Here is a 25,818-nt window from a genome sequence, read left to right as displayed (position 1 = left end):
GAGTGCTCTTCCCTCCTACACATGAAGCTCTCTCAGTTCGATTCCCCAGCACCACATATATGGAAAACTGCCAGAAGGGGCGCTGTGGCTCAGGTGGCAGAGGGCTAGACTTGAGCGGGAAGAAGCCAGGGACAGTGCTCAGGCCCTGAGTCCAAGGCCCACGACTGGCCAAAAAAAAAAAAAAAAAGAAAGTTTATTTGGGGGCTTGGAATGTGTCCTAGTGGTAGAGTGCTTGCCTCGCATGCGTGAAGTCCTGGGTTCGATTCCTCAGCACCACATATATAGAAAAAGCCTGAAGTGGTGCTGTGGTCTTTGTATTTCTCTCCTAAGAATATCCTTTTTTGGTCTCGTTATGTGTGAGTATCTAGAATCCTGTATAATTAATCATATCTTAGTATATTTTAGACCTTATTTCCTCATATCAGAGTGAACATTCACCATTTGTCTCCATGTGTTTGGCTCACTTAACATGATTTGTTCTAGTTCCATCCCTTTCCCAGCAAATGACATAATTTTATTCTTTCTAATGGCTAGGTAAAATTCCACTATGTATAGGTACCACACTGTGGGGGGGAGGGGTTAATTAGAAATAACAGTGTCTTGCCTGGGCTGGCTTCAAACTGTCAACCTCAAATCTCAGCCTCCTGAGTCACAAGGATTATAGATGTGAGCCACTGGTTAGTTGTTTAATGGTTCATTTCATTCATTCATTCATTCACTCATTCATCAGTTATTTATTAGGGTATTAAAGTGCCCAGATATTAGGATTTAGGTGATAAATAAAAGGAACTAAATCCTCAGGGAGCTCTCATGTTCATCTAAAGTAGAAAGGGTCTTACAAACCAAGACTTTAATGAGTGGTTAGTTAAAATATTTATTGAAATAAAAGCACGAGGAATTTTATTCAATGTTCTACATGTTCATTTTTTTTGTTTGTATGCAGAGAAGTTACATAATTTGCAAAGCCCAGTGCATAGCAAAACTCTGGACTTGAATGAAAAATATATCAGGTTTTCAATCTGATGCCCACAGAGCCTTGAGCCAAGCTCAGGATTTGTAGGGCAGGAGCACCAAGCAGGTGCTTCCCATCTTGGGTGCGTCAGTGAGGTGGATGGAAGAGAAACAGAGGAACTATCGTCACTTGGCTTGAAATGCATGCAGTGTATTTATTTCTAATGCGTTCCCTTGGGTCACTGGCGGCCGAGCATCGAATGCAGCCTGAAGTTCTTACTCTTTCCTTGCAGACTGCCTGTCTTACTCAGCTTTACAAGTCCTATCCAGAAGGTGCTACGGGAAGCAGAGATGCACGATCCTTGTCAACAATTACCACTTTGGAAGCCCCTGTCTGCCAGGAGTGAAAAAATACCTCACCGTTACCTATGCATGCGGTAAGAATAAATAAACCTGCAGTAAGCTAATGAAGACACAACCTCTCTGGGGACACATTATGCCCCCCCCCGCCCCGCCCATTCCTCCCCCAGCCTAGGCATTCCTGTCCCCATTTGCTCTCCTTTCTCCTTGTTTATGACATTCATAGCAGATAAAGAGCAGAATTTTCTCTGGTCAGAATTTGTTTTAAGAGTGCATTTCTAGCAATCAGATTGGCAGTAGATGGGGAGGGCGGAGCTTGAGCAAGCAAATAGGGATAGAGTTGAGGTCACTGAGAACTGGTGATTTTAATCTGGGCTCTTCGGAAGCTCTTAAATTTATTGGCATGTCATGCAAGTTTACAGAAGTATTGTTTGGCTGTGATTTAACCTTCCAGCACCATTTGTGGACCCGAAATGACGCTTGCTGTGCTGCCAACAGCTATTTTATCTGCATACCCACCGCACAATCAAAAACGCTACATGACAGGACTACTTTGTTTTTCTAGTGTCTTTGTTTAGATTTTAATTTCTTAAAGCTACTTAAAAGCAAATGAGTGAGCCGGGCATTAGTGACTCATGTCTAATCTTAGCTACTCGGGAGGCTGAGATCTGACCAGGAAGGTTAGGAGCTAGCAAGGGTAGGAAAGTCCCATGAGGCTCTTATCTCCAATTAACCAGCAAAAAAGCCAGAAAGTGGAAGTGTGACTCAAAAGGTGGAGTGCCAAACCTTGAGTGGAAAAAGTTAAGAGAGAACATCTTGGTACTGAGTTCAAGCCCCAGTACAAAAAAAAAAACCAAAATGAGAAATGAGTGGTTAATTATTTTTGCAAGGTGCTATGGATTTCCAGTTTGTACTCCTAATGCCATTTTTTTTAACTTGAATAAAAGGCAGAAGAAAGCAAAGAACTCTGTATCTAGAAAATCTGATAGTGTTTCTCTTCTGGATATCTCTCTAGTCTTTTTTGTTACAGATTTCATTGAGATATAATTCACAGGCCATACAATTTGCCCATTGAAATATACAAAACAGGGGTTTTGATATGTTAGTTTTGTGTCAGTGGAGTGAGTGATTAGTGCTCTTGGCAGGGAGAGATGATGTGCCCAGGGTTTGCTGTGCTAGGCAACCAGGGTCTGTGTTCTTGGGACCCAGAAAGAAGAAGTTATTTCATTATTAGGAAGCATTTCATGTCAGCCACAGCTCCACTCTCTGGCAGTACCGTGTTGCTGGGATCCGTGGGTCCTTGGTGTCAAAGGCATTCCTTGGACATCTTCACCTGCACAAGGCTACTGGGACCTCCTGCTCACAGGGGTCACAGTTTAGGAATGGCGTCTGGTTGGAAATCCTGGGACCTTTCTCACAGAATTTCATTCGGCACTTGGAGATGCGAATGAGGCTTTCTGGCTATGGAGATGCCTGACCGAGCTTTTCCAAAGCAGAGCAGTGCAACTCGGACAATTGTGTTTGCTTCCTGTCATCAGTTCTCCCAGATTTCAGCCAGGCTGAAGTGTCTGCCAGGCACTGGTAGCTCACGCCTGTAACCCTAGCTATTCAGTGAGGCTGAGATCTGAGTGTCACTGTTCGAAGCCAGCCGCAGGCAGGAAAGTCCATGAGGCTTTTAGTTCCAATTAACAACCAAAACCCAGAAGTGGAGGTGTGCCTCAAATGGTAGAGTGCCAGCCTTGCGCGAAAAAGCCAAGCGATTGCACGAGGGTCTGAGTTCAAGCTCCTGTTGTAGCAAAAATAGAAAAATGACATGTAAACATTCGGTTTTCCCCTCAGCCTGCAGCAGCAGGCAGCGTGCTTGGCCCTCAGGATTCTTGCTTTGCTCTGTTTTAGCTGCCGTGACCACCTCTCCGCTGCTCTGCCCCGGAAACCTGACAATCAATTGCTTACTCTTAGTGGGTCAGTATGGCAGAACCACTAACCACCTTCCAGACTCTCCCTCCCGTCTGCCTCGCATCCGCCATCTTGGCTCATATTCAGTGCATCATGTCATCATCATGTCAGCGTCTCACTCCTAGAATATTATGGAAGAGGCAGAGAGCTCCGGGGGTGGGGGGGGAGGCAGAGGAGAAAGCTGGGGAGGGGTCAGCGGTGGGGTTCGAGTGGGTCGTAGGCATTTGCTTACGACGGCTCAGGAAGGTCACGCCCCAAGTGCACGGCAGCTTTATTGCTGTGTTTTTCCTATGCCTTAATCTCACCCAGTGGAACCATCACCGCACTCCAACTTGAAAGCATTTCCATGATTCCCTGCTCCCCCCACCCCCAATTCCTTGCGCTTGTTTCTACTGCCATCTGTGGTCCCGGGGAATCACAGATACAATTTCTATCTCCAGATCTCCCTTTCTTGGATATTTGTCCAAGTGGAATCATGAGATCATCTTTCGTGGCTGGCTCCTCAGGAAAGAAATGTGTCTGTACTAGACACGTACAGACTTTTCCCTAAACAATTCAGTATAAAAGGCCATGATATGACATTGTAGAAGGTACTAGAAGAACCTAAACTTGTCTTTTGTGATTGGACTCTCCCACTAAGCATGGTAATTTTGAGATTTACCCCTTAATATGTATCATTATTTAATTTTCTTTTCAAATTGTATTCCAATGGATGGATATATCACACTTTGTTTATTTCCCATGTTTTAAAATATTACGAAAATGGGCCTAAAATTTCTCGGATGTTTGCTAATGGCCACGTACTATCGGTGTGTACGGATGGATGGCTGATGATTATTAGCACACAATATGAAAAAGTGTAAAAAGTGCTTTTTAGTCTTATTTACATTGTACTGCCAACATGTATTAAATATGACATTTTTAAGTATGTATTTAAAATATTTCTGTTTGATTTTCAGTTCCCAAGAACATACTCCGAGCAATTGATCCAGCCATTGCTAATCTACACCCTTCTTTGAAGCAGAAAGATGGCGAATACGGTAATTGTTATGGCTTAATACCAATATTTCTCTTTAAGTAAAGCTAAATATCCCCACAACTACTGTCAGGCACACACTGGAGGAATGAAAAGGGCTGCCAGGAGGTGGGCTTGAGCAGCTTGTTCTGGTAAGGATAGTGCCAAAGCTAACCAATGATTGCAGTGTGTCTTGAGCTGGGCACTGGCGACTGTGATTCTACACCTGTGATTCCAGCTACTCAGGAGGCTGAGCTATGAAGATTGCAGTTCAAAATTATTATTGGCAGGGAAGTCTGTGAGATTCTTATTTCTAATTAACCAGCAAAAAGACAGAAGTAGAAGTGTGGTTTGAGTGGTAGAGTGCCAGTCCGTAGCAAAAAAAAAAAAAAAAAAAAAAAAAAAGAAAAAGCCAAGTTTGGAAGGGTCCTGAGTTCAAACCCTAGGAGTGGCACCAAAAGAAAGAGAATCCCAAGTAGAATAAACTCCCTGTCCATTCTTCTTTCACTTGTTAAAAGCAAAAACAAAAACAAAAACAAAACAGTGTAAACAAGAGATCCGCTCAGAAATCAGCTGGGGTCCCGGATTGTACAGGGATTGCCGCAGAGATGATCCTGGCAGGAACTTAGGTGGAGGAGAGCCCGCTTGGGCGGTGTGCTTCCCGCATGGGCCGCCTCTTCCTTTGATCCCACCTGATTATCATAAATGGGGGGGGGGTAAGGAATGGCCATGTTGATTTCTTCTCAAACTTAAAATAGAAATTCAGCTCCATGAAGGCTTTTGATAGAGCATGTAGAGATCCAATAGGGCACTTAAGATGATAAGCTGTGGGCAGTAAGAGCTTCATCTTGTGTTACTTTCGTTGTATTTATGAAGTCTTCCTACTAATTATACAATTTAAGTAAAGAAATCCCTCTGTGTCTCTAGGAGACCCCCCACAAATACTAAATTCAAGTCCTTTTAGTAAATGCTATGGTTTGCACAAAGCCCACCCATGTATCTCTGTATACTTAGAGATTATCCCTAGGTGGCTTCTAAGCCCCTCTCTAAGGTCATGTGTGCGGTAGCCATCATATGTATTGTTTAGGGAATCACAGCAAAGAGAGATAAGTCTGTACATGTTCAATACAACACATTTCTTTTTCTGGGAATTTTTGATCTATAGATGACTAAACCAACAGATGTGCAACCCTGAGATTCAGAGGGCTGATTCCATTCTTTACACAAACACACACACACACACACACACACACACACACACACACACACACACGGTTGATACAAAAACCACAGGAAAACAGCAAAAAGTCAAAAGCATCTCCAGTCCAAAGCTTAGACAGGCCTACAGGATAACCTTGGCTTTCTCCCAGGCCCTGTGTCTCAGTCCTATTTCTCTTTCTACCTGGGCTCCCCCATGAGTCCCTGGTCCCCCCACAGGCAGGGCCCGAGAGCTTTATGCCATATTTCCACCCCTGACAGCCTTAGGAGTCTCCAGCTCCCAGACTGCCTAGCACCATTTCTATGTTCCATTGCCACATTCAAAAAGCACACATATACAACCTCACTCCACAACCCAAGATTTGTCTCATCTCTGGCTCACAGAGCTGACATCAGCTGTGTAGGAAGGTGAGATACTATTTCCCAAGCCTCTGAGAGGACCAATAAATGCCACTCCCATTGAGACGGTTAGCCACACCTGAAGTTGGAGCCAAGACTTTAAATATTTCTAATCCCTCTTATTATTCACTTTTCAAGGACTGCTTACAAAGTGCTCTTCCTGGACTAGTCTTCCATGGTTCAGTCAGAAGCCCACTCGTTTTATGGCTATGACTTTTAATTATTGTGGCAGTCATGGGTAGAAAACAGAGGGTCTTTTTGATTGGGTGAACTGTGAACAATACTGATGAACTGCCTTTTTTTTTTTCAATGAAATAGATATCAACTTTAACCCCAGTGGATCAAGGGTTCTGCCGAAAGATGGAGTTATTATTAGCAACTCTCTGGCAGCATTTGCTTACATTAGAGGTAGGTCAATAAATTGAAGTTTCCTGGAACACTAACGTATCCATCAAAGCTTCACTAACAAGTGAGCCATTCAATTACAACATTCAGATAGCTAAAGAAAAATGACTTTTGGCTTGACCTGCCAACTGCAGCATCCCAGGAACACAAGATCCAGAAATACAGGAGGCTGAATGGGTATTTTCATCCCCTTTGACAAGTAGGAATGCATTTCCCAGGTCTACAATTTGGGAAGGACGTGTGGTCAGTATATTTCACCCCTTGTTATAAGGAAAAGGAGCCGATCACTTAGTAAACAAAACGGGTTGTACCCCAGGAAACCAGAGTCGTTTTCACAGTCACACGTGTTCCTTCTCCTGGTGGCCAAGGTTTTCCCTGTTAACTTTCCCTGCAAGGATCAGACTCCACCTACCTGAGCTGGCAGAGCCAAAGGCTGGCATCAGGCCTCGCCATGCTTCAGGTCCTCCTCAGGGAGGAAGCAGCCATTGTCGTTCCTTGCCACCTTTTCTGACTATGCCAACACAGGGCTGTGTCTTTGGAATGTTGGCTGCAAGTTTCAACAGTGCCCGCTGGCCTGCCTGATCAAGGCTGTGTTAGTCAGCCTCCCATCACTGTCACTTGTCTACCTGACACAGGCTACTTACAGAATAGAGGGGATTTGAGCTCACGGTTCTTGAGGTTTAAGCCCAAGATGGGGTGGCTGCCTTAGTTTAAGTGTCAGTTAAAGTTGGCATATCATGGCAGGAGCACCTGTCACACTGAGCAGTCACATCTTAAACAGAGGCAGAGAGGACCCCTCAGAGGCATGCTCCTCATGACCTAAAGACCTCCCACTAAGCCCCACCTCTTAAAGGTACACAGCACCTCCCAATACTGCCACCTTGAGGGACCGAACGTTTACAGATGGACCTTCAGAGGGACTCTCATACAAACCCTTGCAGAGATGAAAACTTCCCAGGGACCTCTAGTGAAAAACACAGTAACAAGTAACAGTATTACCACTCAAGGCCTAAGGAGCTTGGGCTACCTGGGTAAGCCTTCCTCAGAGGGAAATGAAGGCTTAAGAAAATGTCTTGGGCTGGGAATGAGGCTTTGTGGTAGAGTGCTCGCCTAGCATGCATGAAGGCTTGGGTTCGATTCCTCAGTACCACATACACAGAAAAAGCCAGAAGTAGCACTGTGGCTCAAGGGGCAGAGTGTTAGCCTTGAGTAAAAAGAAGCCACGGACAGTGCTCAGGCCCTGAGTTCAAGCCCCAGGACTGACAAAAAGGAAAAGAAAAAAAAGAAAAGAAAATGTCTCAATATAGGACACATAGTGTCCCTGTCACTCTGTGGTTGAATCATTTCCACATCAGTAGTTCTCCTGTGAGTTTGTCATGTGGTGTTTGATTATTGTCTTGTTGTTTTATAAAGAGCCTCCCATTTGTATGTTTTGCTGTTCCTGATAAATGTAAAGGTTAAGAAAGGAAGGTGCCAGTGGCTCACACCTGTAATCCTAGCTACTCAGGAGGCTGAGATTGGAGGATCATGATTTGAAGCCAGCCCAGGGAGAAAACTCCTCCTGAGCCTCTTATCTCCAGTTAACCACTCAAGAACCGGAAGCGGTGCTGTGGCTCAGGTGGTAGAGCGCTAGCCTTGAGCACAAAGAGGCTCAGAGACAGCGCCCAAGTTCAAGCCCCACAGCTGACCAAAAAAAGAAAAAAGGTTCCTAAATTTTCAAAGTCCTTGTAGAGCCCCTTGAAGGAAGGCACCCTGGGGTTCCTGCAAACAGAGGTTAATGATGGGAGAGAGGCAGCGATGTTGCTTGTTGGGGGGCAGTGGGGACCCCACAGTGGTGTCAGCTCAAAGGTCAGCCACCAGCACCAGACAGAGCTGCATGCCGTTCTTGTCACTGCCCGACACAGGTGAGCGGCCTCGGCTGCGTCGTGGGGGTATGATCCAGGAGAAGCACAAGCGGGAGCAGCTGGGAACCAAGAGTATGACTAGAGAAGGTGCTACCCCAAACCAGCCAAATAAGTGGCAGACTGAGGGAGCCCTAAAGAGCAGGACAGGAAGCCAGAGCCAGAGCCTGGTGCGTGGGAACAGAACAGTTGGTAGAAGAGACATAAGAAGGCCCTGTGGCGGCTCCTTCTGTGGCCATCTAAGGGTGATTTTCCCAGGCTAGGGAAGGGTGTGTGATATAGATGCATCTGTGTGCGCATGCGTGATTGTGTGGGTGTGTGCATGCACCTGTGTGAATTTTAGGAAGGCTAGCCAGCTCAGCACGATCCACCGCCCCTGGAAGGTTGAGCGTGAGGGACCTAGTTATTGATTCAAACGGTCTGGCTCTGAGCAGGACTCCTCCCGGCCATCTAACGAGTGTTTTATTGGCATCTGGAGGTATACCTGCCGTCATGCCTTTTGTGGCTCAATACTTCTGTCACTGCCCCTCCCCCTTGGGACGATGGCAAACGTGTGTCTTCGGCAGACACTGCTGTGATTTGGGGGTGCTGAGGGGGAAAGGACGCTGAGCCACAGGGGACAGCAGGCAGCACCTCGTGAGCTGGCAGGTACTGTTTCATTGAAAAGCAACTCTTCAATAGCAGACGAACCGTATGATGGACCATTTGATCTCATGTCCCAAAGTCACAGTGACACCCTCCCCTGCTGGGCAGGACAGACGTCAGCACCTTGTCACACAGGTGTGGCCTCCAACCTTCAGTTCCATGACAGGAGGTTACTGCCACATCCCCGAGTGCTGGCACACCAGGCTGGAGACACTTTGTATTTCCCTCATTAGGGCCAGCCAGGCTGCCGTCTGGCTCCTCCTGATGGTAGCAGGGCCCCAGGAAGTGGGAGCCCTACCGTAGCTGCTGGTGTCTTATCTGGACACGAACAGACTCGAGCTGAGCTTGCCCTGGCCCCAGATCAGGAGCTAAAGAGCCAGAGGGACCTTAAGGGCTCCCGAGAGTGCACTGAAGGTGATAAGGTGAAAGTCATTCATGGTCTAGTCTGTGATGATGAGCTAAATTTAGAAGCTAAGTTTGGAATAACGATAATCAATGATAGCAGGAAGCTTGGCAAGGAGAATGGCTTGATCTTTCCAGAATATGTGATAGAAGAGGGGTCACAAAAGCCTAAGTGGATCCAAATGATTCTAGAAGACAAATGAAGTGCGTGCTTTTGATATAAAATCTGGGCATAGTGTTCCAGCAAATGGTAGCTTTGGGGTGGGTGGGGTTTAGCTTTGGGGGTTAGGCCAGCTCATTCCTAAAGTTCCATGTGCCCCATCTAGGGATGGGGTGACGTCAAGTGGGCAGTTGGGGTGAACCAGAAGCCTTGTTCCCATGGGCTTGCCAAGAGTTATCCGATTCTTCATCCTTGACCATGGCAGCTCCACAGTTGATGGGGATTTTCCTTAGAGAGCATTGCCTGAACCAAAAGGCGCCTAGGACCTGGACTAGTGAGAAACAGTTCTGATAGCAGAACCTAAGCCACACCTCCCTGGAGAAGAGGGATCGCTGGACAGAGACTGACTGTGTGGAACTCGGCCGCAGTACACCAGGCCTGGTGCGTAAGCCCACGATCCTCCACCCGAGACTAGGGCAGGATGAGAGGGAAGAAGGGAGGGAGTGAAGAAGGGAAGGAGGGAGGGAGACCAAAGGAAGACTATGTGCAAGAATGCTAAGGCAGGCAGCCCTGTGACACCCACCCAGGATGGAACGGCCAGCGTGGGAGAGCAGAGAGTGGAGGGATGGCTCTTCAGAGCGGAACTGGCCAGGCGAGGGGCTGGGTCACTGCAAGCCTCGGTGGCTGTGGTGGGGACTTTGAGCTGATGAGAAGTGGGAGGCCATTTGCGTTGTAGGTCAGGCAATGATGTGATCACACGTATGCTTTCCAAAAGATGGAGATGATGGATGAAGCGGGTGGGGAGGTCGGAGACCAGTTGCTGGCAGACGAGATGGAGCAGCAGTGTTAATCATTTTCTATATTATTTTTCAGATAAATTCACTAGGTCCAAAGCTACCCTAATGAAAGGGAAAATACAAGCTACCAAATCATGTGATAGCCACAGTATAGCCCAGCTCAATCAATTATTAGCCAAGCGTGGTGGTATACACCTGCCATCCCACCTACTCTAGCAGTGTAACTAGAAGGAGGTCCCGGTCCAGGCTACTCAGGCAAAAATGTAAGGACTGATTTCAAAAATAATCAAAGCAAGCCAGGCACGAGTAACTCATGCCTGATATTACAGCTACTCAGTTGAGACTTGGAGAATCATAGTTTGAAGCTACTCTGGGCAGAAACGTCTGTGAGACCTCATCTCCGATTAACTGGCAAAAAGCTGAGCTGGAGGTCCGGCTCAGTTGGTGCAGCGCCAGCCTCGTGAGCACAAAGCCCTGAATATAAACCCCAGTACTGCCCAAAATAAGTAAATAAAAAGGTTAACAGGGCTGGGCCTGCTACCTCGAGCCAGTAATCCCAGCTACTTTTGGAGGTAGAGATCGAAAGATGACAGTTTGATGCCAGTGTAGGGGTGAAAGAAGTTCGTGAGAGGATCTCTTCACCAATGGCGGGGCACAGGTATCCCCAGCGACATAGGGAAACGCAAGATGGAGGGTCACAGCCCAGGCCAGTGAGGCACACAGCGAGACCCTTCCTCAAAAAGAGCCAGTGCATTGGGCTGGGAATATGGCCTAGTGGTAGAGCGCTCGCCTCGTATACATGAAGCCCTGGGTTCGATTCCTCAGCACCACATATATAGAAAAAAGCCAGAAGTGGCGCTGTGGCTCAAGTGGCAGAGTGCAAAAAGAAGCTATGGACAGTGCTCAGGCCCTGAGTCCAAGCCCCAGAACTGGCAACAAAAACAAAACAAAACAAAATAGCCAGTGCATAAAAAGGGACTGGAGTCAGAGCTCAAGTGGTAGAGCACCCGCCGAGAGAGTATGAGGCAAGCAGGGTAGCAGGGACCTCATGGGATGGAAGTCCCTGGAAGTCCCTGGGACACAGTCTAGACACAGGCTGTCACCAAGGCTGGCAGTCCTCTGTGGGGAACTGATCAGAGCACAGGTATGTGATGAGGAATTAAGTAAACAGAGATAAAGAAGGACCAATCAGTAGAATGTGTTGTGTTCCAAGGGTTATGACTAACTTAATTCCCTGATTGAAAAATCCTGAGAAAGAAATCAATGGGGGCTGGGAACATGGCTTAGTGGTAGAGTGCTGGCCTAGCATGCATGAAGTCCTGGGTTCGATTTTTCAGCACCACATATACAGAAAAAGCCAGAAGTGGCTCTGTGGCTCAAGTGGTAGAGTGCTAAGCCTTGAGCAAAAGGAAGCCAGGGACAGTGCTCAAGCCCTGAGTTCAAGCCCCAGGCCTGGCAAAACAAAAAACAACAGCTACAAAAAAAAGAGAAATAAATAGACCCAGAAGCCCAGAGCTCACACCTATAATCCTAGCTACTCAGGAGGCTGAGAGCTGAGAATCTTGGTTAGAAGCCAGCCTGGAAAAACACATGTGAGAGACATTTATCTCCAATTAACCCCCAAAACGCTGGAAGTGACGTTATGGCTCAAGTGGTTGAGTGCCATCTATGAGTGAAAAAGCTAAGGGACAGACCTTTGAGTTCAAGTCCCAGAGCAGTCTCTGCCTCTTACACACACACACACACACACGTCATCATAGCAAGTTCACTGGGTGGCTGAGTCAGGCTTTGACCCTGCCTGGCTACTGTACCACTGCTTGGACAGGAAGGGAGCCTCCCTGTTCCTAGACACTGCACTGGGCTGGGATTCCTGGAACTAGCCAGTCCCAATGTAGTCCAGTTCCTTACGCACAGAAGCCCCATCGCTGCCAACGGGGCGCAAGGGTTATGTGTTCCGAGGAGGAGGAGGAGCTGGCCTGTGGCTCGCCTGGAATTCTGTACCAGGCACCACAGAATGGGTGGGCAGCATGGGTAGACGCTCAAAAGTTTGGTGTGTGAAGGGGCTGGCAGTAGGGAGGAGGGAGAGCAATGGAAGAGAAGGAGAAGGCCTCCGTCCATTTTCTATTGCCAGTGGCACATCACAGATGAGGTGGATGACAAAGGAAGAGATGTGGTTTGGGCTCAAAGTCCTGGGCCACCTTTGGTGATGGCCTCCTTGCTGGAAGAGTCCCAAGCAGCACAGAGCATCACATAGCAACCAACAGGACAGCCTGTGACCGGTGTGTGTGTGTGTGTGTGTGTGTGTGTGTGTGTGTGTGTGTATGTGTGTGTGTGTGTGTGTGTGTGTGTACACACAAGCATGTGCGTGCATGGGCCCTCCTGCCTCTGCTCACAAAGCCTCACTGGGGCTCTACCTGATGATCTTATCTAGCCCTAAGTCCTCACCTTTATTTTTATTTTTTTGGTGCTGAAACCCAGGAGCAAACCAAGTCCTCACCTTTAAGGATCATAGCTAGATGTAGGCTCCCCTCTCTTAGTACCTCATTTCCACACAAGACACTGTGGGGGAGACAGGCAACAGCGAGGCCTGACCTGCAGGCGAGAAGGAGAACTGGAGTCTAAGCATCTTTTGGAGGTGACTAATAACTTCATCCCGAGTACCAGAGTCTCTCCGTCTCTAGTCCATGACCACTGTGCGGGATGAAGAGCCTTTCCTGCTCTCCAGAGCGTGTGTACCTCCATGTGACCAAGTCCTTCATAAACCTGACTCTGTGCAACCCCCACAGTGTTCCTAGCGCACTGTAGACAGACCCGCTGGGCTTCAGCAGGGAGCCGAGAGCCCGGTGTCTTCAAGAGAGGGAGGGGATGATGGATGCCACCAGGGCGCTGGCTGGGCTTTGAAGTTGAGACAATTCAGAGATGGCCGATGGCTTGAACGCCTGCTCAGGAAGAGTGTGGACCGGGCAGGTTTCCAATCTCAGGAAGCGAAGGTGTCCCCGTTTCACCTCTCAGTGGACTGCATTCCTCCACTGCCTCGCGTTTGAAAGTCCGCCTGGACCTCTGGGAAAGCCGAGTGGCCGCGAAGACAAGAGTCTTCATTATCCGGCAGGATAAAGGGCGTGACAGCGTGGCCAAGGGGCCTCTGTTCAGTTAAAGTGGGCTGGGAAAATGTCCTAGGTACCATGCATGCCCCACGGGGAGCTCCCTGATTAAGGTCTGGGGGTTCCAGTCCTGGCTCTGCCTCAGCAGGCCGCCAACCTCCAGCAATCAACCGCCACTCTGTGCCTGGCCTTGAGCGTCGATACTGGGGTATCGACAAGCTATTGTCTGGGGGCCAAATGTATGAATAAAGTTTTATTGGGACACAGTAGTGCCTTGTGTTTTCTACATCGTCAACGAATGCTTTTGTACTCTTAAGAGCAGAGCTGGGGATTTGCAACCACGACTATATGGTCCATCAAGCCTAAAATACCGACTTGTCTGCTCATTTGTTGGAGATGTGTCAACTCCTGGTTCCTCGTAGGAGCGAGGTTATGGATCCTTATCTCCCAGGGCGAAAGGTCCCAAGGGGTTCACAACATGAAGGAGAAACCGGGACAAAATAAGAATCTTACCCCCGCCCCCAGGCTAGCATGGAAGTTAAGCAAAGGTGAGGTTGCAACAAAGGCACCCAGTACATATTAGTATGTAATTAATACTTCTTTGCTTTCTTTTTTTTTTTTTTTATTATCAGTGTGGGGCTTGAACTCCAGGCCCGGGCTCTGTCCCTGAGCATTTTTTGCTCAAGGCTAGTGCTCTACCACTTTGAGCCCCAGCTCCACTTCCAGTTTCACAGACTTTCCTATCCTGGTTGGCTTTGTTTGTTGTTTGTTTTTTTTTTTTGCCAGTCCTGGTGCTTGAACTCAGGGCCTGAGCACTGTCCCTGGCTTCCTTTTTACTCAAGGCTAGCACGCTACCACTTGAGCCACAGCGCCACTTCTGGCTTTTTTCTATATATGTGGTGCTGAGGAATCGAACCCAGGGCTTCATGTATAGGAGACGAGCATTCTTCCACTAGGCCATATTCTCAGCCCTCCTGGTTGGCTTTGAACTGTGATTCCCCCTAGCTCAGCGTCCTGAGTAGCTAGGATTACAGGTGTGAGCCACCAGCACCTGGCTTGTGTTTAAATTTTCTATCACTATTATTTAGAGAATCTTTGTGGAGATAAGAAAAATGACTGGAACTTTTATTATTTTAAACCTCCCCCCCAAAAAAGAAAGGAATGAAGCTTTGATAGCATCAACCACACGCATACTTAAGCTCTGCCTACACTCGATACATAAATGAATCAGTGCTACTGACAGCTGATAGTTGATAGCTGAGCAGGATTTCCCGTGTGGACATGGCTTCTCGAGGAGCCATTGTGAAATGAGGCCTTCTCATCAGAACAGCCCTCTAACAGGAAGGCATTGTGAGTCTTTTGTACAGATAAGAAACTGAGGCACTTGTGAGTGGCAGATCTGAGTTAAAGCTCAGGGGAGAGGCCCTGAGTCCCTTTCTACATGACCTCTCCTACGAGTCCACTTAACAGCCATTCTCAAGGGGAAGAGGTCGGTTGGGGGTGGGTGGCCCCGATAAGCCCCCCAGGACTGGGCGGACGTGCATTTCTGTGGGATTCGGAGCAGGGGAGAGGGGCCCGTCGCTGCACCTCCTGACCTGTCGTCCTCTTCCCCCCTCAGCTCACCCCGAGAGAGCCGCCCTGCTGTTCGTGTCCAGCGTGTGCGTGGGCCTGCTCTTCACGCTGTGCGCGCTGGTGGTCCGAGTGTCCTGCAGCAAAGACTGGCGCGAGCTGTGGCAGGGGAGGAAGCACCTGGTGCTGAGCAGCGACGAGGTGGAGGAGGACAGCGAGGAGGACGGCGAGCAGGAGTCGTCCTCCGACTCGGACTTGCCACGGGAGCTGTCGGGCCTGTGCCGGACTTCCTATCCAGCCTACAGCTCCATCGAGGCCGCGGAGCTGGCTGAAAGGATCGAGCGCAGGGAGCAAATCATCCAGGAAATCTGGATGAACAGCGGGCTGGATGCCTCGCTTCCGAGACACATGAGCCAGTTCTACTGAAGGGGGGGGACGGGCCCCCAGTGCCCCTCGGGCTCTGAGTTCCTTATACCTTCTATGAAGGAGAATCTGTCATGTCACCCGGGACTGCGGAGGTGAAAGGCTGTCCAAGGCGCCTCTCCAGATGTTTACGGCACATCCCAGAATAAATGAGGAGGGAAGAAGTCTTTGTGGTCTCTCCTTACTGGGAATCCCTGGGCAGAGGTTCCCCGTGCTCTACAGAGTTAGAGCTCGCGTGGGTGTCATTGAAACCCTCACTACAGGCCGACATGGCTGCGATCCCACCCCACGCTCGCTCACCTTAGCCGAACAGTTACCCCATGCCTATTCGACCAAGTGCAGTCCAAACAACAACAAAACCAAAAGAAGTTTCCAAAGCAAACCATCTTCATGTGTTAGCCAGATGCCGGTGGCTCGCATCTGTCATCCTAGCTACTCAGGAGACTGAGATCTGAGGATCGCGGTTCGAAGCCAGCCAAAACAGGAAAGTCTAGGAGACTCTCCTCTCCAAATAACCAGCAAAATGCTAGAAGAGAAATTATGGCTCAAGTGGTAGAATGTCAGCTTTGAGCAAAAAAGCTCAGGGACAGCATGCAGGCTTTGAATTCAAGCCCTGGGACAGACCCTCTCCTGCCGCCCCCCCCCCCCAAATAATAAAAGTAAAAAATTGTGGTTATTTATTTGTTGCAAACACTGGAGCTTGAACTCAGGGTCTCTGCTCAAGATTTTTTTTTTTTTTTTGCTTACAGTTGGTATTGAGCCAGTACTCCCCCAGTTCTGGCTTTATGCTAGCTAGAGATGAGAGTCTCGTGGATTTGTCCAGGCAGGCTTCAAACCGTGATCCTCAGTTCTCAGCCTCTTCAATAGGTAGGATTCTAAGGTATGAGTCACTAGCACCTAGCTACTGTGGGTACTTTTTTATTTATTTATTTTTGTCAGTCCTGGGGCTTGAACTCAGGGCCTGAGCACTGTTCCTGGCTTCTTTTTGCTCAAGGCTAGCGCTCTGCCACTTGAGCCACAGCACCACCTATGGCATTGTCTATATATGTGGTGGAGAGGAATCGAACCCAGGGCTTCATGTATGCAAGGCAAGCACTTTACCACTAAGACACATTCCCAGCCCTCTGGGTACGTTTTTTTTTTTTTTTTTGGAGCATTAAGTTTTCTTGTTTATTTTTTTATTTATGCAGTTGTATAAACTAGATTCAATTCAAAATATCAATTAATAAATATAATGTGTCTTGATCGATGTTATCCCTTCCATCCTATCTCTATCTATCTCAGCCCTACTCATTCAACTAGTTACCTTTGAACGATTGCATTTTGACATGTAGTCACTGGCTATCATGACTGTATTCATCCATCTTTTTTTCCTTTCCTCGAGTCACAACTCCCTCCTGCAAAACATGCTTCAGCCTCCTGTTCTACATTTTCATCAGCTGCAAGTTTGTTGTTCAAAGGAGTTACACATGATATGTTTTTTTTTGCATGTCATGACACTCCCCTTTATTCAAATGAGGGACCAAACACCCGCCCCTTTATTCAAATGAGTAACCAGAGAGTTTCAGCCATTCAGTCAAATGAAGAATGCAAGTTCGGGCTGGGAATCCGTCCCTGGGTCTGTCATATGTCCGTCCACCCGTCACATGTCCGTCCATCACATGTTGGTCACGTGTTGGCCAAATTCTGGTACATGTCCATCATGAGTCCGTCGCATGTCGGTCACATGTCCATCACATGGCCACATGTCGGTTACATGTCGGGTGCATGTCCAGCACATGTCTGTCGCATGTCCGTCACATGTCCGTCGCATGTCGGTCACATGCATGTCACATGCCTGCCGCATGTCAGGCGCATGTCAGTCACGTCTGTCACGTCTGTCGCATGTCAGTCGCATGTCGGTCACACGTCCATCGCATGTCCATTGCATGTCCATCACATGTCTGTCGCATGTCCGTCACATGTCAGTCGCATGTCTGTCGCATGTCAGTCGCATGTCCATCTAATGCTGGTCACATGTCGGTCGCGTGTCCCTCGCGTGTCCCTCGCATGTCTGTCACTCTTGGTGGCCGCGGTGGCTCTGGTCATCCTTGATGACCTTGTTGGTCCTCTCGAGCTCTGCTTCCCAGGCGCGGATCCTCTCCTGGAGCCCGGGGACTCGCGGGCTGTCCAGGCAGCAGTCGCTCACCTCCAGGGGCTGCAGCGGTGGCCAGGGGCGGGGGACCGGGCGGGGGGCAGGCGGCGCGGACGAGGAGGCCCGGGAGTGACTCTCTCCCCGCCTCCTTCCTCCCTCCCCATCGGGTCTTGTCTTTGCGCTTGGACCCACGCGGCATGAAGACACACGCTTTTCACGGCGCGGTACCTTTCATTGATTGAGATGCGGCGGATGAAACAGTCTGCCGTGGCCATGGCCACTCTCGATATCAACCCATCACTACACTCTGGCCTGCAGACTGGCCCGAGCCGGCTCCTCGCTCAGCACCTCCTGACTGTCCAGAAGAACTGACAAACGTGCGCCCCACATACTCTGATAACAAGGATGGCTGTCCGCACAACACAAGTGTTGTGCTCAGGACTCTTGCTCAGGCCTGCGCCCCCGCGGTGGCGTGTATCCACACTCTCTGCTCTTGCCTTTCACGTCAACGACCCTGCACTTCTCTCCCACCTGCGAGCATTTCGCTCAGGTCTTTGTCTGAGACACCAAGAACCTCCAGTAACAATCAAGACCGCCTGATAGTAGAGATGGGTGGGGGACACCATGACCTTTTGTTCCCAGGCTGGCCTCAAGCCATGCTCTTCCCCATCTCCGCCCCTCAAGTAGCCGGGATTACGGCCACCAAGGCCTGGCTAAGGCCTTTCTTCTGGGAGATGGAGAATGCGTGGTGACAGAGGCTGCCCGCGTACATGCTGGAGGAAGAGCCGTGTCTACACTGACCCTGGCCACAGACCTCTTGAATTCTATAATGACGCCTTATCTGTGTCTCTCTATATACACACACACACACATGCATGCACGCACGCGTGCGCATGCGCAAACCCCTTTAGCACCCCTGCAGTGGCAGCTGGAGGACAGGCCTGCCAAGACAGGGGTCAGCCTTTGGCCTGTGCAAACACAGCGCGTTGTTTCTTTGCCTTTTCGGAGCCGCGCTGAGGAATGCCATGTTCTTCTCATGGAAGGGGCACGGGGGGTCCTGCTGGGATTGTGTTTGGATGGGCACAAAGCCCAGGAGCCACACAGCCAAATGAGCTTTGGATGAGTTCCTGCGTGAGGACCGGGGGCGAGGGGGGGGCTGGGAGGGAGGTCCCGGGTGGAAATCTGCCCAGGGAGCCTCTTCTTGATGGCTGTGAGCATCTCGGGCTAGCAGAGTCCCTACTGCATCCAATCTGTGGGGTTCTGGACGCCCGCCATTGCTGGGCGGTCTGCACCCCCATCCCAGGCAGGACGCCCCTGCCGCAGAGGCTGGGAATGGGCCCCTGGCTGTCTTCTGCACAGTGGTGGAGGGAGCGCCGTGTTGTCATCGGCAGCGCTTTACGTACCTGACATCTGGTGAGCTTTGAGGAAAGGGTACCCCCAATCTCCTCTGGCCTTCTCCGGGTATATCTTGGCAGCTCCCTGCGCCAGCTCACCTGGGGAACCAAAGCCTGGTCAGGGAGCTGAGCAAGTGTCTTCACCTGTTTTTCATCACTATAGCCAAATAGCAGGGGCTGGGAACTTGATCAGCAACAGGAGTTTATCTTGGTTCGTAGTTCTGGAGGTCCAAGAACACCGTGCTGTTGTCTACTCTGCCTCTGGGGAAGGCTGAATTCTGCTCCTCGCATGTACAGCGGGACGGGGCAGCAGGCACTTGCAGAAGAGGTCACATGTGACAGAGGAAGCAAGAGACAGAGGAGGGCAAACTCCGTTTATTACCACCAGCTCACCTACTCAGTAACCCACTCTCAAGGGAGCTACCTTAATCTACCCGCCAGGCAAACATGTCACCACTTCTCCACAAGGGACTGTGGACTGGTTCTTTACCGGGTGACTCTTGAAGGCCAAACCCTATTCAAGCCGTGGGAGCAGCCTCCTACCCACTTCCGCCGCAGAGGAAACTGCTGTTCCCACAAACCCGCGGAGCTCAGCAGGACTTCCAGAAAAGCACCGTGTCCTGCCCCCACCTCCCAGCCTTCAGCAACACCCGTGCCAGCCACACTGGGCTCTGGGTCTCTGCCTAACGGGTTGCTCTGCTCTCCCAGCTCCTGTTTTGACTTGGCCCCAGCTTGATGATAGGATGGCCCCCTTGTGCCTCAGTTTCCTCTGCTGTACAATCACAGAGTAATCGTATCCTTGTTGGGTGGCGCTGAGGACGACCGTGCCTTACATATAATAAGCGGAAGATTTAAGTTTTCTTCAGTGATTTCCTCCCCTCCTGCCTAGCTGTACGGCCGGGACTGGGTCAGGTAGCCTGTATCCAGGCACTTTTACAACTCAAAGGCATCGTAGGAACACATCACCGAGGGAGAGGCCAAGGCAGCCTCCTAACGCCTCACGATAGGAAGCCCTGGCTATCAAGTTCCCTAGAGGCTGTGTCCACTTTGGGCAAGGTCCTTAGGACCTGGCACTATTTTGGTCATTTGGTTCCCCAAAAGCCCATTGTAAGGCAGACCACTGATTCAGAGGGGGCCAAACTCCACCCAGGACTAGACGGAAGCCTCCGAGGCTAAATCCCGGTCCACAGCTGGAAAGGAAGTGGTGGGGGGGGAAGCCCTGATGGCCCCCGAGGAGCCAGTTGGATGAGGGAGGAGAGCCCAGGAGCAGCCAGTCACCTCGGGCAGAGCCTCCTTCTTAGGAACTCCCAGTGGGGGGAGAGGCTACGTATGTGTCTAATCACAGAGACCACAGTGTGGGCTAGCTAGCACGGAACACCAGCCACACACGGCTATTTACCCCTCAGCTTTCATTAAATATTTGAATCGTTATTATAAAGGTGATATGCAGACGAGTTACCGTTTGATAAATCAGGTAATGAGTGCACTTCTTTCTGGACAATGTCACCCCTTCCTCTGTCTGCCCTTCCCCCCCCCCCTTTTCCTCTCCCATCCCATCCAGACCTACAAGTTGTATGGTTCATGTTCAACATAGTCTAGCAAGTACTACTGCTGCATTTGTTCATTTGCTCCTCCATTTCTGCGCCCTCTCCTTACCCTTCCGAAGACAGATCAAATCGAAACTTCAACCCATTAAGAGGACTTAGGTTATAGTTCAGTGGTATCCCACTTGCCTCAAGTGTGATGAGAGCGTGGGTTCGATTCCTCCTCCTCCTCCTCCTCCTCCCCCTCCTCCTCCTCCCTCCTCCTCCTCCTGATGATGATAACTGTCAAAGTCAGCTCTTCACTAGTCACATGTGAAGGGCTCAGTGGCCATGTGGCCCTCCCTGGTGTCTTGGTTCTCTTGGGCAAGGTGACAAAATAAAGCAGGCATCTCCTGGGCTCTCACCAGCCAAGGGCACACCGGGCACACAGAGCCCAGCCTGTGCCCACCAGGGGGGCCTCTCTCCTGGCCCTGAAGCTTGGGTGTACAGACCCAGGGTGTGCTGGTGTCCTGTTCCCTGCCCTGCCCCAGCAGGACGCCACCATCCACTCCTTTCTGCTCTGCAACACCCAGCCGCGGCCACCAGCACTTCCTGGGGCACCCGTCACTGCTGTCACCTTCCCTTCCTGTGTCCCCTGAGAAAGCTGTGAGAACCCACACACACCAAAGAACCAGCCAGCCGCCTACCTCCCCAGCCCAAGGGCCATCCGCCCGGCTCCGCCTCCTCTTCCTTCCCCTGCAGGCTCCGCCCCTCGGCTGCCCTCCAAGCCAGCACTGAGGCCCCCAGATGGCTGGAGGGGTCCCAAGGCCAGTCTTCCCATGGCTGCCATTTAGTGACCCCCCCTTCTCTGCCCTTCAGCATGGCTCTTTATTTGGCTCCTGGGCACGAGTGGCCCCCTGTGAACCTACCACTTGAACCCCACCCACCAGGCCTTCCTCTTCTGATGTGCTTTTCTGATAGAGTTTCTTTTCTTTTGCTGGGAACTCCCATCCTCCTATCCCGACCTCCCAAACAGCTGAGCTCACAGGCATGAATTAAAGTCTCACAGTGTAGTCCAAGCTGGCTTTGAACTTGAGACCCTCCAGCCTCAGCCTTCCTCCCAAGTACTGGAATTATAGGCACGTGTCACTATGCCAGGTCTCAACTTTTTTTTTTTTAATTAAAAAGGCTGTTACCACTTCCCAATTAATATTGGCAACTTGAAAATCAATCAAATTACAGTTAACTTCTGTGGGGGAAATACAAATCGACAGTCTTAGTAAGCTATTGGTGGGACACGGTCCGGTGGACCCTGTGAAATGTAGTTAATAACACCATTGAAAGCGAATGCTAAGGGCCTGGCAAATCTTTCCCAGCAGAATCCTGTTTTTGAAAGGTTCCCAATCTTTACTTCTTTACTTGAAGATTGCTCATGGCCTAATTGTGTTTCTTTCACATTATTCTCCAGAACATATAATTGTGAATTTATCTTGGAGTCCAAATGTTGGCTTCCTGTCTTTAAGCAAATGGCCTGTGATATCATGGGCCCCGCCTTCAGGGACCCCATAGAACAAAGAGAGGAAAGTTGGTCACTTCCGATGCAGGCTGCACATGAATCGCCGCACGCTTTCACAGGTCCAAGCTCATGACTCTGTGGTTCAAATGCTTTCAAGAAAAGAAAAATAGAGCTTGTCATTTCCATTGTTGCACAGGCGCGATCCAGTCTGGGAAAGCTGAAGGGGAGAGGTAGGGGACAGGGCCCGGAGCTGACCTGGAAAAGGCCCCATTGGCTTCTGGAGAAGGGATGTAGCTCCAATTAGAGGCCCCAGTGAAATAATGTCATTACCTCACCAGAAGAGAAGAAGGGAGCCGCTCGCTCTCCGCGAACAATGAACTGGGAAGAAATCACGTTACTAATCTGTGTGGAATTTGCAAGACTGGTGAGTTGCTCTGAGCCCCCAAACTTCCTTCCTTAGAACTTGACCTCTGCTCCGAAAGCCACCAGACCCTGAGCAAGCGAGGTGGGGGTGCCCCAAGCCAGCCACGTTTCTGTGGGAGTCTCTAACTTCTGCTTGAAAAGGTCCTGGAAAGAATCCCAACAGCGATGAACGCATACTGTTGTGTATTTTCAATGAGGTAGACCTCCACAGCTCTATGACAGGAAACTTCTAGACGTCATTAATGGTAAGGGGAGAGCTGTAAAGTAGAATCCACAGACATGGACACTATTATGGGCTAGCTGTTGAGAGGCTGGGCCTCCTGCAGACCTTTCTACCCCCTCCCCCAGGGGTGAGCACCCTCCCTGGAGGGCTTCTAGTTGCTTTTTTTTTTTTTTTCCTCACTAAATCTCTGGTTTAGAGTTCTGGCAGATCTACAGACAATTTCACGTGTTGCTACTGGCATCCTGGAACTGCTAGCCTGCGATTGCTTCATTATTCCACCTCCATTGTTCCACGGTGCCCTAAAGCCTGAACTTCCGCAGGCTGGCTTCCAAATGCAGCCAGTCCTGCGTGGTGAAAGGGGGTGGCGGGGGGGGGGGCTCTCCCCCGGAGCACATCCTCTTTCCACTGCCCCGGGGGGGGGGGCAAGAGGGCAGAGGGCACCCTCTGGTCTTCCCCACTCGCTCTTCCCATGGGCAACCTTGGCCCTGCAAGGCTACTGGGAGGGCAACACAGTCCCAGAGATCCTCAGCCTGAGAAACGCAGTGAATCCCGGACGCCCCCCTCCCCGCCCCCCCAGCTGAGCCCCGAGCTGTGGATGGGGGTTGAGGGGTGCTGGCAGGCTGCCCTTCCCCGGGTGTAACCGGAGCCCTGGACTAGGGCTCACGGAGGCATGGCCGTGTCTGCCCCGGGTGGAGCTCCTGTCACGGGCGGCGGCCCAGGCTGCCCGGGGCTGAGCGGGGCGCTGGTGCCCTTGGCATCTTCCGTCAGGACAACTTGCGGTGGTTTGCAGATGGGGTTCTGGGCTTTCGGCTGACCCGGGCGGGAGCTCAGCAGTGATTTCACTGGGAAAAAGGCCCTGGAGCTCCTCACAAAGTGCTCTGGGGACAAGGTCTGTGCTCCTCACGGAACCCCGCTCTGCTTCCAGCGTGCCTCCACTGTCTCGCCATGGAGTCTCCTTCTCTGGGGGACTCCCCACACCTGCGCCTGCATCTTCTTTTGCTTTCTAAAATTAGTGTAAATTAGTTTTACAAAGGATCTTTATTGTGGTATTTACATGCAAACATACATGCATAGGTAGTGTGCTTTCCCATCTATATGATTCTTAACCCATCTCCTTTAACTGTTTTTTTTTTTTTTTTTTTTTTTTTTTTGCCAGTCCTGGGCCTTGGACTCAGGGCCTGAGCACTGTCCCTGGCTTCTTCCCGCTCAAGGCTAGCACTCTGCCACTTGAGCCACAGCGCCGCTTCTGGCCGTTTTCTGTATATGTGGTGCTGGGGAATCGAACCTAGGGCCTCGTGTATCCGAGGCAGGCACTCTTGCCGCTAGGCTATATCCCCAGCCCCTTTAACTGGTTTTTAATGGGTCTTATCACGCTATCTCCATGCACACATAATGTATTTCTCCCTCCTCTTCCTTTTTAGAGTCTCCCCGAAACCATTCTCCTTTCACACTCATGTCACACTATTTTTTTTTTTCAGGTTTAGGTTCTGCATATAAGCAAAAACTTGTGATATTTGTCCTTATGAGCTTGGTTTATCTTGCTCAACATGGTGTCCAGTTCTATCCATTCTCCTGGAAGTAATGATATAACTTCATTCTTCTTCTCTTCCTCCTTTTTGTTTTTTTCCTTGTTGCCAGCACTGGGGCTTGAACTCAGGGCTTTGAGTTCTCATTTGGCTTTTGCCACATAAGGTAGCACACTCTACCTCTTGAGCTACAGCACCACTTCCAGCTTTTGCTGCGATCAATTGGAGAAGAGTCTCACGGGCTGGCTCTGAACCTCAATCCTTAGTTCTCAGCCTCCTGAGCAGCTAGGATTACAGGCGTGAGCCACTGATGTTAATACTAATTCATTCTTCTCTATTACCGAATAATATTCCATTGTGTATACTTTCAAGATTTTCTTTATTCATTCATTGGTTGCTAGGCACCTTGCTTAATTCCGCAGATAGGCTATTGTGAATAGTGCTGCTACAAAGATGAGTGTACAGGGCTGGGAATGCTGTTTAGTGGTCGAGTGCTTACCTAGCAGTCATGAAGCCCTGGGTTTGATTCCTTAGTACCACCCAAAAACAGAAAAAGCCAGAAGTGGCACTGTGCTAGAGCACTAGCCTTGAGCACAGAGAGGCTCATGGACAAAGCCCAGGCCCTGAGTTCAAGCTCCAGGACCAGCAAAAAGAAAAAAGAAAAAGATGACTGTGCAGGTGTCTCTCTTGAGTGCTAACCTTACCCTCCTTTGGATTGGTAGCTGTTTTCTAATTATTGTTTTGCTTCTATCCCAGACATTTGGGCATCAGGGACCGACGGAGTCCACGGTGGACACTCACCCCACTGTGATAAGCAGACAGAGTTAATGGCCTACACCTGCAAAATCAAGCCCGCCCCAAGTGGAATTCAGCCCTATACAGTCTGGCCAGATAATGGTTCGACTAAGAAGAAAGAAGGAAGAAAACAAAAATGTTTGTCTTGCAAACTTGACTAATTTGTCTTGCAAAGAACTTAGAGAAAGTGGAAGTATGGCTTGAGTGCTGGAGTTCCAGTTTTGAATGAAAGAGCCAAGTGAGAGCATGAGGCCCTGTGTTCAGGCCCCTGTACTCACACACACACACACACACACACACACACACACACACACACACACACACAGAAAGAACTTAAGAGATTACCAAACATACCAAAGTGTGTTTCTCTTAGCTCATCCCTCAGAGCATTTTACTATCTGTCTGTTCTTTCTCTCTGCCCCTTCTTCTCTTCTCTTCTCTTTTCTTCTCTCCTCTCCTTTCCTCTCCTCCCCCCCCCCTCGCACTAACCCAGAAGGTATTTGTTCCAACTAAATCCTAGGTTTCCCATAGGCAGGGACCTTTGGGAGACCGAAAAGGCCAAGCGTATCAACCCGTGCGAGAGGGCCTTGTCCAGGCCCCTAGAGCTGGCTAAGGGCAGCTGAACAGAGTTCCCCAGGTGGCCTCCACACCTGCCTGTAACTTCTGATAAGAGTATCAAGCTACTTTGTTTTCTGCTGGAATTATCTCAACCCAATTCATGCTGATGAGAAGGGTCACCGGGAATTATAGCTATCTTTAGTTAATGAAAACAAAACACTTTCAAAATAGAGAATCTGTGGGCCTGAGGGAAGACATTAAAAGGGGTCTTGGCAGTGATGAGGCTGGGCACTGCTGGCTGTCTGGGCAAATCCTCTCTGTCCCACACCTGCAGATTACTTCTGTGCTGATTAAAATCGATAACAGATTCAGACACGACCAACATTGCAAGATTCTGCAACACGCTCCCAGCTCCACACATGGC

General features: G+C 49.8%; 1 protein-coding gene across 4 annotated transcripts in view; it reads left to right on the top strand.

Moving 5' to 3' along the window:
- The window catches only part of Eva1c (eva-1 homolog C), a 63,003-nt gene extending 47,468 nt beyond the window's left edge, over positions 1-15,535 (top strand). For 2 of the 4 annotated variants that reach the window (XM_048346319.1, XM_048346316.1), the window contains 4 exons: positions 1,245-1,388; positions 4,227-4,307; positions 6,218-6,307; positions 14,929-15,535. In XM_048346319.1, coding sequence (XP_048202276.1) covers positions 1,245-1,388; positions 4,227-4,307; positions 6,218-6,307; positions 14,929-15,305 — 692 coding nt within the window. In that variant the 3' untranslated portion in view covers positions 15,306-15,535. The remainder of the gene's footprint in view (positions 1-1,244; positions 1,389-4,226; positions 4,308-6,217; positions 6,308-14,928) is intronic. The other 2 variants (XM_048346317.1, XM_048346318.1) reach the window with 2 other exon arrangements.
- Positions 15,536-25,818: the final 10,283 nt, after the last annotated feature.

The sequence above is a fragment of the Perognathus longimembris genome, chromosome 5 (assembly GCF_023159225.1).
Source record: "Perognathus longimembris pacificus isolate PPM17 chromosome 5, ASM2315922v1, whole genome shotgun sequence".
NCBI lineage: Eukaryota > Metazoa > Chordata > Mammalia > Rodentia > Heteromyidae > Perognathus > Perognathus longimembris.
Note: the sequence above shows the minus strand (reverse complement) of the source record. Positions and strands in the feature narration are given on the sequence as shown.